The 16,182-nt window shown below is 46.6% G+C and overlaps 1 protein-coding gene across 1 annotated transcript in view; it reads right to left on the bottom strand.

The window, feature by feature from the left end:
• Positions 1-580: 580 nt before the first annotated feature.
• Positions 581-16,182, bottom strand: part of LOC126976565 (kinase D-interacting substrate of 220 kDa B-like) — a 57,201-nt gene continuing 41,599 nt past the window's right edge. Inside the window, exons 14-16 of the mRNA XM_050824950.1 lie at positions 7,582-7,792; positions 2,506-2,685; positions 581-664 (exon numbers count right to left, since the gene is read on the bottom strand). Coding sequence (XP_050680907.1) covers positions 596-664; positions 2,506-2,685; positions 7,582-7,792 — 460 coding nt within the window. The 3' untranslated portion in view covers positions 581-595. The remainder of the gene's footprint in view (positions 665-2,505; positions 2,686-7,581; positions 7,793-16,182) is intronic.

Genomic DNA, 16,182 nt, shown 5'->3' with positions numbered 1-16,182 from the left:
AATTTCTTTCCGTGTCTGTTTTATTTTATGATTTTATTTTGCAAAGGCGCTACGCTACTTATGGCATTCGTGTGTGGCGTCATTTGCTGGTCCCACTGGAAGATCAGCGCTGGTTGTAATAGTAAGCAGCATTATGCTGTATTAAGTGTGACCAATTTGTGACAAACACTCTAACGTATAATTTGTTTTGTTTATGTTTGTTCTGTACTTTTATGTAAATATTTTGCTAGTTCCAAATAAAAACATTTTTATTCTATTCTAATTAGTAATTATTTTTCTATGCGTCTACACCTTTTAGTTTTTAATTTTAATATTTTATATTTTATAGTGTTTACATTAATCATGATTATCAATTCAAATATCAGAGAGATCGAGATTCGAGTGCTGTGGTTTGAAATGACTTATTGGAATACATAAGACATATAATATCTTTAAATTCGCCATGGCCTATGGCTTTATTTCCAACACTTCTTTATTCCAGTATGTGACAATATTTTTTTAATATTTGCTTGGTTGTAGCATACAACTTGTCCGTACTTCTGTTATGCATAAAGCATCTGACAAATAGCAACGTAAACAACCACAATATGGAACTCTAATAAGCGACCACAGACACAAGTACAAGTATTCCATCAACCTTACAACTGACCTCCATCCAAGCAATCTGCACATTGGAAATTCATTTAGAAAAAAGAAAATACTTAATCACTTACTGGTAACTGGCGAATTAATTAAACAAGCTATTCTAACCTATATGAAATAAAGAAATATATGATATGAAACTTTCTGCTTTCTTCCTAAGAAGGCTTACCTGTAAAGGTAAGGAAGGATATAGCGAAAGCGTTTGATCGCGTATGGCACAAAACGTTTCTGTCAAAAATTCCATCCTTTGGGCTACCCGAGAGTTTATGCAAGTAACAAGGATTACCAACTTCCTCACTGGGCGCAGCAAACAGGTCGTATTCGAAGCCTCTGGACTCTGGAGTTCCCCAAGGCTATGCGCTCAGAAACTTAGGTCAGGAAGAAACTTGTGTCCTCTATCGAGTACTCTCTTGAGAAGGTCGCGGAATGGGGTAAAAGGAACCTTTTCCAATTTAATCCCGTTTATCGTATAACCGCTCTTCGATAACACTTTCCTTAAAATCTCGAGCGATTGCCAATGATTGCCTGTGGTTCCTCTGGTATTGCAAGAGAAAGTGGGAGGCGGTGATCACTTAAAATCAGGTGAACCGTACGCTCGTTTGTCCTCCTCGTCCATAAAAAAATGGACACTGTATTATTTTTATATTATACTATTGTACTATGACAAAGAAGGTAACAAAATCTGTAAAAAAAATTACTACGGATATAGTTTACATTAAGGATATGTTTAAACCTTACATAATTTATACGTCAAGATAGTCTCTTGCTGTTAGACAACCGATAGACCAGGTTTAATACAATCTAGGGTGCGTGACAAGCTACGTCTTACACTCGCGCTTATATGTAACTTTGTGTTAGTGTGCGTGCATTGCAAAAAATAGAGGTTAACTCGGAAACTCCTATTTTTTCGACGTTTTAACTGCTATCATAGTCTATCTAGACGTATAAATGATCTAAGGTTTAAACACAAGGAAAAATATATACTTATCCTTAATGTGAGAACCTAAATCAAACAGCAATATATTATAATTAAACATCTAACATCTCCATTGAGTTAAAATTCAGCTCATCAAATAATCTTAAGCGTACTGCATTTCGTGTGGAAAGTGAAGACCAATATTAGTTCTCGAAATGGTAAGATCAAATAATTCACGAACTATTTAGTCACCTGAGTTATATTTATATTGGTGAACAATCAATATACATAATAATGGCAATAGATTAGTTAATTTATATTAGATATTATTTTTTTATATTATATTAGAAAAAACTAAAAACTAAACTAAAAACATTGATAAGACAGTGATAAAAACTACTAACATAATTTAAAAAATTCCCGCGCTTTTTGATAAAAATCTGTAATTATTCAAATCCGACTGGTTGATCCAAAGATCAGCATGTTGACAAATCAAAAACTTACAAACACTCTTCAGCTTTAGAATATTAGTAAGCTGTCAAATGTGTCATTGAAAAGGTCAAACTCTTTTATAATAATTATTTCTGAGCTCGTTGGCAGTGCGAGTCGCGCATTTCGTTCATTAATATTTTAGTTACAAATTTAATTTTTGTATATAATTGCCTACCATATATCGTGAAAAGTAATAAGGTTTTATAAATATAGTAAAACTAGCCGTTCCCGCCCGTTTCGCTGGGTGAACTTAAAAAAAAAAATTGAAGTAATGTTGGAATTCGCGTAGTAGCCATAAACCATCTAGGATAAATTTCGCATCAAATGGTGGTAGTTTCATGTCGATACGATCAGTGGTTTAGGCGTAATTGAGCCTCAAACAAAGACCATTTTCATTATATATATATAATGAAAATCGTCTAGATATGTTATGTGGTATAGATGTGTTATCTCACCTTACTGATTATGTGTGGATCTATAGCGAGTAGCAAGATGAAGGGGCTCTTGGGGTCGGAGCACAGTGCGTGTATCGCGTTCAGCAGCGCTAAAACTTTTTCCTGCTCGCAGCTGTCGAGAGCGTCCACCACCACCACTAGACGTGTCTGCTGACCGGTGAACGCGTCCAGACAGCTCACCTGGATACAAACATGTACTTTTGAATATTTTTTTATCAAATTTATAAAAGCACTTCTATATCCCCATTATATCTTAACTAAAAATTTGTATACAGCAGCAAATCAACAAGTTCTCTTCTCAACAGACTTCAAAAAGGGGCAGGTTATTAAACGCCCGGCTTGGAGTTAGGGGTATAAGCGTCCCAGAGGCATGCATTTTATATAGGCATTTAGGCAATGCCTACCTTAATCAGGACCTAAACTAATATTTATCAGTAGTGTTAGGTAATTTAGTTCCATTATTCCATAACAAACTTTCTATTGAACATACACCCAACATCATAGTTTTAGTTTACTTACTTTTAAAACCAATAAATTTATATGTCGAGAGTAAATCACAATTTCACCCTCTTCGCGTTGTGTGCGATTCTTAAATATTATATTATTTAGGTAGGTACTTGAATCTACAGTGCCTCTACCTTGCTAGAATAGCAATGCACGCTCCTGAAGCGCTGAACTCCCGGCAGTACGACCGGGTTAATCGGCAACGTAAAACTCTGCTTAATTCGAAGAGAGTCTGGTTCGAGTGTGTGTAAAAGTAATAATATACAGTGTCACCAATTCATCTGTATACTGATGGATGTCGCCATTGTCGATTCAGTGTTGCTAATTAATTCCAATGTGCGCAAAAGCACACGGAACACTCGAAAGTAGTAGACACTGACAGTAATTTTTGCCACTTCACAGATAAGTTGGTATTACTATGGGTTTGTTCCGATATGCATTGCGAGCACCGCGCAGTGCTATCACTGTAGAAAAATTCGTTCCGTTATGGACTGCCAGAATACTGCCGCAGTACTCTAGGAAAATATACGGTGAGCACTGGCGTTTTCGAGGTAAGGTACTCTCAGTACTTTGATCACGTGATCAGTCAAAAGCACTAGAGTGCCTAAATATTATTTAAAATATTTTGGCCGAGCACACGTTGGCCACCAGCAGCGCGCAGGTTATTACTGGTAACGGTGGTTGTCAGGGTCGTGCTCACCGTGTGCGTGAGCGCCTGCACCTCGGGCCGCAGCGCCAGCAGGTGCGCGCGGTGGTCGCGGGCGGCGCGCCGTGCGATGCGGGCCAGCCGCGCGCGCGGCCGGCCGAGCACACGTTGGCCACCAGCAGCGCGCAGGTTATTACTGGTAACGGTGGTTGTCAGGGTCGTGCTCACCGTGTGCGTGAGCGCCTGCACCTCGGGCCGCAGCGCCAGCAGGTGCGCGCGGTGGTCGCGGGCGGCGCGCCGGGCGATGCGGGCCAGCCGCGCGCGCGGCCGGCCGAGCACACGTTGGCCACCAGCAGCGCGCAGGTTATTACTGGTAACGGTGGTTGTCAGGGTCGTGCTCACCGTGTGCGTGAGCGCCTGCACCTCGGGCCGCAGCGCCAGCAGGTGCGCGCGGTGGTCGCGGGCGGCGCGCCGTGCGATGCGGGCCAGCCGCGCGCGCGGCCGGCCGAGCACACGTTGGCCACCAGCAGCGCGCAGGTTATTACTGGTAACGGTGGTTGTCAGGGTCGTGCTCACCGTGTGCGTGAGCGCCTGCACCTCGGGCCGCAGCGCCAGCAGGTGCGCGCGGTGGTCGCGGGCGGCGCGCCGTGCGATGCGGGCCAGCCGCGCGCGCGGCCGGCCGAGCACACGTTGGCCACCAGCAGCGCGCAGGTTATTACTGGTAACGGTGGTTGTCAGGGTCGTGCTCACCGTGTGCGTGAGCGCCTGCACCTCGGGCCGCAGCGCCAGCAGGTGCGCGCGGTGGTCGCGGGCGGCGCGCCGTGCGATGCGGGCCAGCCGCGCGCGCGGCCGGCCGAGCACACGTTGGCCACCAGCAGCGCGCAGGTTATTACTGGTAACGGTGGTTGTCAGGGTCGTGCTCACCGTGTGCGTGAGCGCCTGCACCTCGGGCCGCAGCGCCAGCAGGTGCGCGCGGTGGTCGCGGGCGGCGCGCCGTGCGATGCGGGCCAGCCGCGCGCGCGGCCGGCCGAGCACACGTTGGCCACCAGCAGCGCGCAGGTTATTACTGGTAACGGTGGTTGTCAGGGTCGTGCTCACCGTGTGCGTGAGCGCCTGCACCTCGGGCCGCAGCGCCAGCAGGTGCGCGCGGTGGTCGCGGGCGGCGCGCCGTGCGATGCGGGCCAGCCGCGCGCGCGGCCGGCCGAGCACACGTTGGCCACCAGCAGCGCGCAGGTTATTACTGGTAACGGTGGTTGTCAGGGTCGTGCTCACCGTGTGCGTGAGCGCCTGCACCTCGGGCCGCAGCGCCAGCAGGTGCGCGCGGTGGTCGCGGGCGGCGCGCCGTGCGATGCGGGCCAGCCGCGCGCGCGGCCGGCCGAGCACACGTTGGCCACCAGCAGCGCGCAGGTTATTACTGGTAACGGTGGTTGTCAGGGTCGTGCTCACCGTGTGCGTGAGCGCCTGCACCTCGGGCCGCAGCGCCAGCAGGTGCGCGCGGTGGTCGCGGGCGGCGCGCCGTGCGATGCGGGCCAGCCGCGCGCGCGGCCGGCCGAGCACACGTTGGCCACCAGCAGCGCGCAGGTTATTACTGGTAACGGTGGTTGTCAGGGTCGTGCTCACCGTGTGCGTGAGCGCCTGCACCTCGGGCCGCAGCGCCAGCAGGTGCGCGCGGTGGTCGCGGGCGGCGCGCCGTGCGATGCGGGCCAGCCGCGCGCGCGGCCGGCCGAGCACACGTTGGCCACCAGCAGCGCGCAGGTTATTACTGGTAACGGTGGTTGTCAGGGTCGTGCTCACCGTGTGCGTGAGCGCCTGCACCTCGGGCCGCAGCGCCAGCAGGTGCGCGCGGTGGTCGCGGGCGGCGCGCCGTGCGATGCGGGCCAGCCGCGCGCGCGGCCGGCCGAGCACACGTTGGCCACCAGCAGCGCGCAGGTTATTACTGGTAACGGTGGTTGTCAGGGTCGTGCTCACCGTGTGCGTGAGCGCCTGCACCTCGGGCCGCAGCGCCAGCAGGTGCGCGCGGTGGTCGCGGGCGGCGCGCCGTGCGATGCGGGCCAGCCGCGCGCGCGGCCGGCCGAGCACACGTTGGCCACCAGCAGCGCGCAGGTTATTACTGGTAACGGTGGTTGTCAGGGTCGTGCTCACCGTGTGCGTGAGCGCCTGCACCTCGGGCCGCAGCGCCAGCAGGTGCGCGCGGTGGTCGCGGGCGGCGCGCCGTGCGATGCGGGCCAGCCGCGCGCGCGGCCGGCCGAGCACACGTTGGCCACCAGCAGCGCGCAGGTTATTACTGGTAACGGTGGTTGTCAGGGTCGTGCTCACCGTGTGCGTGAGCGCCTGCACCTCGGGCCGCAGCGCCAGCAGGTGCGCGCGGTGGTCGCGGGCGGCGCGCCGTGCGATGCGGGCCAGCCGCGCGCGCGGCCGGCCGAGCACACGTTGGCCACCAGCAGCGCGCAGGTTATTACTGGTAACGGTGGTTGTCAGGGTCGTGCTCACCGTGTGCGTGAGCGCCTGCACCTCGGGCCGCAGCGCCAGCAGGTGCGCGCGGTGGTCGCGGGCGGCGCGCCGTGCGATGCGGGCCAGCCGCGCGCGCGGCCGGCCGAGCACACGTTGGCCACCAGCAGCGCGCAGGTTATTACTGGTAACGGTGGTTGTCAGGGTCGTGCTCACCGTGTGCGTGAGCGCCTGCACCTCGGGCCGCAGCGCCAGCAGGTGCGCGCGGTGGTCGCGGGCGGCGCGCCGTGCGATGCGGGCCAGCCGCGCGCGCGGCCGGCCGAGCACACGTTGGCCACCAGCAGCGCGCAGGTTATTACTGGTAACGGTGGTTGTCAGGGTCGTGCTCACCGTGTGCGTGAGCGCCTGCACCTCGGGCCGCAGCGCCAGCAGGTGCGCGCGGTGGTCGCGGGCGGCGCGCCGTGCGATGCGGGCCAGCAGCGCGCAGGTTATTACTGGTAACGGTGGTTGTCAGGGTCGTGCTCACCGTGTGCGTGAGCGCCTGCACCTCGGGCCGCAGCGCCAGCAGGTGCGCGCGGTGGTCGCGGGCGGCGCGCCGTGCGATGCGGGCCAGCAGCGCGCAGGTTATTACTGGTAACGGTGGTTGTCAGGGTCGTGCTCACCGTGTGCGTGAGCGCCTGCACCTCGGGCCGCAGCGCCAGCAGGTGCGCGCGGTGGTCGCGGGCGGCGCGCCGTGCGATGCGGGCCAGCAGCGCGCAGGTTATTACTGGTAACGGTGGTTGTCAGGGTCGTGCTCACCGTGTGCGTGAGCGCCTGCACCTCGGGCCGCAGCGCCAGCAGGTGCGCGCGGTGGTCGCGGGCGGCGCGCCGTGCGATGCGGGCCAGCAGCGCGCAGGTTATTACTGGTAACGGTGGTTGTCAGGGTCGTGCTCACCGTGTGCGTGAGCGCCTGCACCTCGGGCCGCAGCGCCAGCAGGTGCGCGCGGTGGTCGCGGGCGGCGCGCCGTGCGATGCGGGCCAGCAGCGCGCAGGTTATTACTGGTAACGGTGGTTGTCAGGGTCGTGCTCACCGTGTGCGTGAGCGCCTGCACCTCGGGCCGCAGCGCCAGCAGGTGCGCGCGGTGGTCGCGGGCGGCGCGCCGTGCGATGCGGGCCAGCAGCGCGCAGGTTATTACTGGTAACGGTGGTTGTCAGGGTCGTGCTCACCGTGTGCGTGAGCGCCTGCACCTCGGGCCGCAGCGCCAGCAGGTGCGCGCGGTGGTCGCGGGCGGCGCGCCGTGCGATGCGGGCCAGCAGCGCGCAGGTTATTACTGGTAACGGTGGTTGTCAGGGTCGTGCTCACCGTGTGCGTGAGCGCCTGCACCTCGGGCCGCAGCGCCAGCAGGTGCGCGCGGTGGTCGCGGGCGGCGCGCCGTGCGATGCGGGCCAGCCGCGCGCAGGTTATTACTGGTAACGGTGGTTGTCAGGGTCGTGCTCACCGTGTGCGTGAGCGCCTGCACCTCGGGCCGCAGCGCCAGCAGGTGCGCGCGGTGGTCGCGGGCGGCGCGCCGTGCGATGCGGGCCAGACGCGCGCGCGGCGCCAGCGCCAGGGCGGCGAGCGCGCGGCCGGCCGAGCACACGTTGGCCACCAGCAGCGCGCCGCCCAGGGCGCAGGCGCCGATCATGAGCCCCTGCTGGATGTCACGCCGCCTGCGTACACCGGCCGACCACTTATTAACTTAATACAAGGTATAAATTACGTGTCACTTGTTTGTCCGCGATGGACTCTACACTAATGAACGTATTTTAATTTGAATTACTTCATGAAGTGCACTTTGGTCCAACTTGAGAGATAGGACTTTTTATTTCGATTTGGAAACCATTATAATATTTATTTCGAATATTTGTTTTGTATGGACATATTTTTTACAGAATTTTTTGACACTCGGTTTGACAGTTCTGCTGTGAAACAATTTCGTTTCAACAACAGGGAGCATTTTTGGGGAATAATTATCGATGTTACGAAATATTATTGACGAATATATAAAAAGAACAGTTTATTATTTATTATGTACAGAACAAGATCTGTCGAGTCAGCTAGTATTATATATCATCTCGCGTGAACACTCGCTAGGCTTACACATACCGCCTGTTACCGTCCTTCCAACATACCGGCGGAATAACATATATTTTCAACCTTTGGTTCAAAATTTTGCAACTGCAATATGTCTGAGTGTACAATTTGCAATGAAAAGTTTAATGATGGGGTACAGTGTTCTCTTTGCCATAACCTACTTGCTTTGGGTGTGCATATCGGAAACCACATGGAGGCGCTATGGATCAGAAAAACGATTGCAATGGAAATGTGCAACGTGTCGCGAGCTATCACCCACCACGAAGGTGCCCACCGAACCTGCTTCTCTTGAAACTATCATGAAAGAGCTCTGTGATATGAAGCGCCAGCTGTCCAGCGTGCTTGCGTTGAGAGAAGATATACGAACCATCAAAAAGGAACTGTCCGATCTTAATGACACGTGTGTGTACACGAGCCAAAAAGTAGACGACCTGAGTGGTAGAATAACGAGCGTTGAATCCAGAGTCAGTAGTGTTGAAAAATTACAGGATACGGTAATATACCTTCAGAGTGAGTTGTCTAAGACGAAGCTCGCACTATCTGCGATGGAACAAAGATCGCGTCTTAATAATGTGGAAATCAAGGGTATGCCTATCAAAAAAGATGAAAATTTATTCACAATCCTAGACAAAGTCAGCACGAAGATCAATCATGTTGTGCCAAGGCCTCAAATCAACTATATATCTTGGGTTCCTATGCACAATTTAAAGGAAAAGCTGATAATCGTCAGCTTTTTAAACAGATATGTAAAAGAAGACTTCATCGCAGCGGCTAGGGCGGAAGGTGACGACCACGGATATTGGCTTCATAGGATCAATAAAGAAAATATATATTAATGACCACCTCAGTATGGACCTTAAGAAGCTTCTAACATCTGCCAAAAACGTTGCTCATGAGAAGAATTATAAATTTGTGTGAGTTAAACATAGTAAAATTCATGTGCGCCGTAATGAGACATCGAGAGTGTTTGTTATACGCCAAGAAAATGATTTAAACAAGATTGTTTAAAATGTGGACATCCCCGTTACCTAAGTGTTACCTTTATCATTAATAATTTATCGTTTGTGTATAATATCTCAGTATTGATAAGTTATAAATTGTTTTCCACCCCTGTCACTTTACAACTTTGTTACTTTGTTCATTTCGATAACTAAAACGTACAATATGTTTGTCTCGCTTACCCTTATGAGTTTTGCCTATTATTGCCATCTTCATCGTATGCCTCACTATTCTTACTTAGACACAGTATTTAGAATCTACCCGCAATTTCTTAAAATTACGTATTTATCTAATAAATGCACGAGTAAAACAACACCGCATACCTTTAAAATTATTATTAAAATGATTCGTATTATGTTTTTAAGTAATAGTATTGATAATGTCTTATAATATCTATAATTTAAGTATTTATTATCAGAACGTCCGTGGTCTAAGAACAAAAACTAATGAAGTTTATCGTAAAGTCTGTATGAATTCTTATGATGTAATTATATTTACTGAGACGTGGTTAGGAGACAGCATATCTGACTCCGAGTTCCTGGATGATCGGTACCTAGTTTGGCGACGTGACCGTGATTTTAGTTTAACGGGTCAAACAATGGGCGGTGGTGTTTTAATAGCTACACGTAAACATTGGCAAGTTAAGTTGCTGCCGCAATTTAAGTCAACAGCAGAAGACCTTTGGATAAGTGTACGCATCAAACAAGCAAATACACGTAAGTGGATTGATTTGTATCTCTGTGTTATTTATTTGTGCGAGCAGAATAACGGCTTGTCATTTAGTAATCAATTGGCAAACTTCCTCATTAAATTAAATTATGCGTCATTAGTCAACCCTTCCGATGCTTTTTTGGTTATTGGTGATTTTAATTTAAGCGGTATTGTTTGGCAACCTACAGATACTAGTAGTTTTAATAATACTTGCATGAGTTCTTCGGATGAGTATTCGCTAACGGACGAAATGAGCGCATTATGCCTGCATCAGTTTAACGGCATACTTAACAAACAGAACAGACTATTAGATCTAGTTATTTCGAACCAATTAATCTATATATCCGAGTGCACCGATCCTCTTATACCCATTGATACTTACCACCCTGCTTTGTTGATAGATGCAAAATCATTTCGCCGCGGCTCCGCTATATTTATGATAAAGGTGATTTTCAAAATATTAACAATAGAATCAGAGGTATTGACTGGGAAGGTGAGTTTTTATCTCGCCCTATTGTCGAGTGTGTTAGCTTCTTAAATGAAACGGTATATGCCCTTCAAAATCAGTATATACCAATAAAACGTGCACGGAACTATTCGTATCCAGTTTGGTATAACTCAGCTCTGATAAAAGCGATTAAGGAGAAAAGTAAATACCATAAAAAATTTAAGAACTACGGTAACAAATCGGATTATTTTACATATAATTTATTACGTTATAAAGTTAACCAATTAGAATCTATTTGCTATGAACAGTATATGAAATTAACTGAGGATTCAATTATAAAAAATCCAAAACATTTTTGGAAGTTTGTGAAAAGTAGGTCACAATCTCATTGTATGCCTAGTCTAATGACATACAATAATAATAGCTTAACAAGTGGAGAAACTATCTGTAATGCGTTCTCGACATACTTTCAAACAACATTTCTTAACCCCACGACACATAACAATAGAAGCATATCCTCTTATTCTTCAGATAACGGTGACTTAACTCTTAGTTCTGATTTAAATATTAATTCTGATATTCAAAATATTGATATTAATGTGCATGTAATAAAATTATTACTTGATAGGCTAGATATAACTAAATCTCCAGGCCCTGATAACATTTCGTCATTTTTTCTTAGAAAATACTCTTCCACTATTGTTCTTCCTATCTCCATGCTTTTCAGTAAATCACTTTCTACTGGCTTTGTCCCTAAGTTAACGAAATCGGCATTTATTACACCAGTACATAAGAAAGGGTCTCGATCTGAAATTACGAATTATAGACCAATTTCAAAACTTTGCATTATTGCAAAAGTCTTTGAGAAGGTCATATATAAGCAATTGTATTCTAACTTACACACAAAACACCTTTAGTCCCTTCCAACATGGATTTCTGAAAGGTAGATCTACTGTTTCTAATCTTTTACTTCTCAACAATTTTATTACTGACGCTATGGATAATGATATGCAAGTCGATGTAATCTACACCGACTATAGTAAGGCGTTTGATAAAATCGACCACAATACATTAATATGTAAGCTATCTCAGTCGGGAATACGGGGTGACTTGTTACGGTGGTTCTCGTCATACATAGATAATCGTTCACAAGCTGTTGTCCTAAATAACTACATTTCTAGTTGGGTTCCAGTTCCTAGTGGTTTTCCCCAGGGATCACTACTTGGTCCACTTCTTTTTATTATCTATGTAGGTGATATAGATTCCTGTTTTAAGTCTTCCAATTTACTTTCCTTCGCTGATGATATGAAAATATTCTCTTCAATAACATCAATCCTTGACATGATTGCCCTTCAAGTGGATCTCAACCACCTAGAGGAGTATTGTCTTACTAATAAACTAGAACTTAATACATCAAAATGTTCAGTAGTCACATATACCCGTAAGATTAACATCCTACAAACAAATTACACATTAAGAGGTCAGGTGCTCTCTAGATGCAATGGTACCAGGGATCTCGGCGTTTACTATGACTCTTAAGTTGCTATTCAATGATCACATCGATAAGATAGTTAACAAGGCTTCAAAGGCATTAGGTTTTATTAAGCGAATTTCAAAGAATTTTAATAATATTAAGACTATTAAGATACTATATTGTACTTTTGTTAGAAGTAATCTGGAATATGCTTCACAAATTTGGAATTCTACATGTAGTACGTATGTTGACCGTCTAGAAGGTGTTCAGAGGCGATTTTTAAGATATCTTTGTTTTAGATTTATGGTACCTTACGATTCTAATAGCTATGTTGATTTGTGTAATAAGTTTCACTTCTTACCACTGAAAGAACGGCGAAATATAACTGACTTTTTATTAATGTTAAAAATTATAAGCAATCATGTCGATTGCCCAGATCTGCTGCATAAAGTTAATTTTAATGTTCCTCAAAAAACTCTTAGATATAGCCCTCTACTTTGTGTTCCTGCTGTTAGTAGTAACTATAGGCAAAACTCATATATGGTGCGAGCGTGTAAAACAGTGAATGATGTTAGTAGATTATTAGATATTGACATATTTGCTACAAGCATTTCCAAGGCAAAGCAGTGCATAACCCTCAACTTTTTTACTAAGTATTGTTTTTTGTTATCTGTTTAAAAGTATCTTTATTGTCATGAATTTGAGCCGAAAAATAGTGTTCACGTACATATTTTATATTCAGTTCGATTCAGGCAGGCAACGCGAGCACACGTGCCGCGTTATCTGTCCTCCTTCGAATATTTTTATTACCTGCGTTATCGCACGAAGTTGATCGTGAAGTTGAACGTCGCTCCGCTCTGAGCCCTTCAGGCGATGTAATAAAACCCACCTCTTACGAAGAGGTGAAGCTAATCATTAAGGAGCTTCACTCCAAGAAGGCCCCGGGGCCCGACAATATAAACAATAGGGTTCTTAAAATCCTACCCTCGACTCTTATTACTTTATTGGTTACCATTTTTAATATTCTATTGTCTAATAGCGCGTTCCCCGAACAATGGAAAGATTCCATTGTTATCGGTATCCCAAAACCCAATAAACCTAAAGCTAATCCGAGTAGCTATAGGCCTATTAGCTTAATTAACTCGATCGGGAAACTTTGCGAAAGATTAATTCTCGCGCGTCTTAATCATTACATCGCGGAGCTCAACCTGATACCCGACATACAGTTCGGATTCAGAACCGCTCACTCGTGTCCCCAGCAGGCTCACCGACTCACCGAGTACATTCTCGTACGGCGTCAACTTCACGCTACCACGGCAGCCGTGTTTTTCGATGTCGCGAAGGCATTCGACAAGGTATGGCACAAAGGCTTACTATTCAAGCTGTATCAACTGGGAGTGCCAGACAGGCTCGTGCGCATCATACGAGCCTACCTTACTGATCGCTCCTTCCGATATCGAGTAAGGAAGTAAGGAAGTGAACCCCACCAAGAGTGCAGCGGTACTCTTCGGTAACGCGAATAGCATCCGCGCTAAAAAACGACCGACCGACGTCATTAAATTGTATGAAAGACCCATACCGTGGGTGAAGGATTACAAATACTTAAGAGTCACGTTCAACAGCAATATGAACTTCAAGAAACATATTGATACGGTATGCAATAGAGCCCGATTTGTCCTCAGTCGCCTTTATCCACTTGTGTGTGGGCGAAGTAAACTTCCGCTCAAACACAAAGTGACGCTGTACAAAACCATCGTACGGCCCATACTGTCATACGCAAGCGTCGTTTTCGCGCACACCCGACCGAGCTACTTACGTCGTTTGCAAGTAGTTCAAAATAAATTCACGCGCATGGCAACCGGAGCCCCGTGGTTCATCCGAAACATTGACCTTCACCGCGACCTAGAGCTTCCGACGATAGCTCAACACTTTAAAGAGATCTCGCGACGCTTCTTTGACAAGGCGCCTAACCATCTCAACATCTTGGTTAGGAAGGCATGCGGGTACACCCCCCTTCACCATAGTCTCAACCCAATAAGACGTCCCAGACATGTAACGGTAGACCCGGATGACGACATCACTATCGCGAACGCGACACCCACACAAACACCGACACAGACACGCACACACCGCCTTCGCAGGCGTAGGCGCGGTCAACCACCGCAAACCACTGGCACTCGTCACTCTGACGATGGCCAGCGGCCCGCACCCTAGATACACCACACATTGTTTTGATACCCGACGAGACGTTAGTCCTCGTCCTGTAATCGTTTCACTACACTCACTAACACACGGACTGACTGACGGACTAACATACACCACTTACACAACCACAAACACACTCCACAAACAGACACAAACACAAACATACATGCACACTCACATTTACACTACTTACACACATACAAACATACATACATACAATCATAAACACATACACACACACTTACATACATTACACTAAACATCACCACACTCGCCGGCGAGTGTGTTCTTCTCATCTTTTCATCTTCATTTCATCTTCATTCTCTCTCCTTTCCACAACCACACAGCCGGTCTGAGGTTCGAGTCTCCTTAGGAGACGCCCCGCGACTGTTGTTGCGTAGTCTTTGCGGCCTCCACGGCCCACGTCCTACTTCGCTGTGAAAGCCAGGGCTGCTAACAGCACAGAGGAGGTTTTAGTCGGTATGGGGCGTCCGCTTACGCGGACACTCGAGTCCGACATATTACGCCCCGTTCCGGGGCGTAAATACGTAACAGTATTTCCTCCTCTCAAAAAAAAAAAATATATTTTATTTTACTTCTATTAGTGAAAACCTGTAATTGATGATGTTGGATGTTGGTGTTACTGGTTCTCCCAAAAATATATATGTGAATGAGCGATTGACAAAAGCCAACCGAATCTTTTTTCGTGAATGCAGAAAACGCTTTAAGGATGCTGGATTTAAATATTGTTGGACAAAAGGAGGCTCTATTTTGGTTAAGAAGATTGAAGGTAATGGCAAAGGCTCCGAAGTCATTAATATTAAAAAATTCGAAGATATTGATCGCATTCTCGGTTCTCAGAATTTGCTTCCAGACCAACAGCAACAAACTACACAGTAAGCAGTATATTTCCCTGACATCATTGAATAAGTTCTTCGTGATCTCTTTATGTACTTTTGATTTGCATAGTTTATTTTTGGCTTTTTATTTTGTTAATTACTTTTTCAATACAAACTATACACGAAACACACACACAACATATAACACAACACAAAACACTCATGCTACCTTCCGAACACCAACTGTTTTATCACATTTAAATATTCACTTCTCCTGTTATATCTCTCATAATATCTCTCATTAGTAAATTTAAGTAAATTACTTATTATGTAATATACTACATCTGGACTATCTTGGCAAACGTTCAGTATGGATATTTTTCCAAATCTTATGATTGATAACCATGACAATGGCTAATTCGGAAATTCTTAGAGAACTCGATACGCCCGATGACTTTTGCCATATTGCACATAGTCCTGACTGTTGTAGAACTCTTGTTAACACTAAATTTGATATTAAAATTCTGACCTTTAATATCAGAAGTATCCCACGTAATTTCGATAGCTTTTTGGTGACTCTGTCTCGATTTAGTATGCTCTTTGACGTTATAGTATTGACCGAATGCTGGATACATGAGGACTCTACCATACCCCAAATAGAGGGATACAATTTTTTTAGAACTAATAAATACATAAATAGAGCAGGAGGCGTAGTTGCTTATGTAAATGAACGTTGGTACCGCAAGTTGATGAGCCCGTTTTTGAAGATGCAAATTGCTTAAAAATTACTTTAAAAAATCAACTTGTCGTACTAGCCCTATATCGATCGCCTTCATTTATAAATACATCGCCTTTTCTAGATTCTCTAGCTACAGTAATCCAAGATATTAAAGATGCTCGTTGTGTAATTGTTGCTGGGGATATTAATATTCATATTTGCTCTAATGATGATAGTCAAATGGCTACTTGCGCGAAATATCTGTGTTTGTTAGCAGAGCTAAACCTTCAGCCTATCGTAAATAAACCTACACGAATTAATTCGTGCCTAGATCACATTCACGTAACTTCTAAGTACCAGTTATTTACAAATCAGATATTACAGATCATGATATTGTAATTGCCGGAATAGTAACTAAAGATACCAAACAACATAAAACTTGCAGACTCACAAAGAATTATAATCTAGAGCGCATTGTAGAAGAATTAAGACAGGCTGACTGGACAGAAGTCTATAATAGCATTGATATAAACAAAGCAGTATCTGTTTTTGACTATTCTAACAAACATTAT

The sequence above is a fragment of the Leptidea sinapis genome, chromosome 41 (genome assembly GCF_905404315.1).
Source record: "Leptidea sinapis chromosome 41, ilLepSina1.1, whole genome shotgun sequence".
NCBI classification, from domain to species: Eukaryota; Metazoa; Arthropoda; class Insecta; order Lepidoptera; family Pieridae; genus Leptidea; species Leptidea sinapis.
This window is presented reverse-complemented; position numbering and strand designations above follow the sequence as displayed.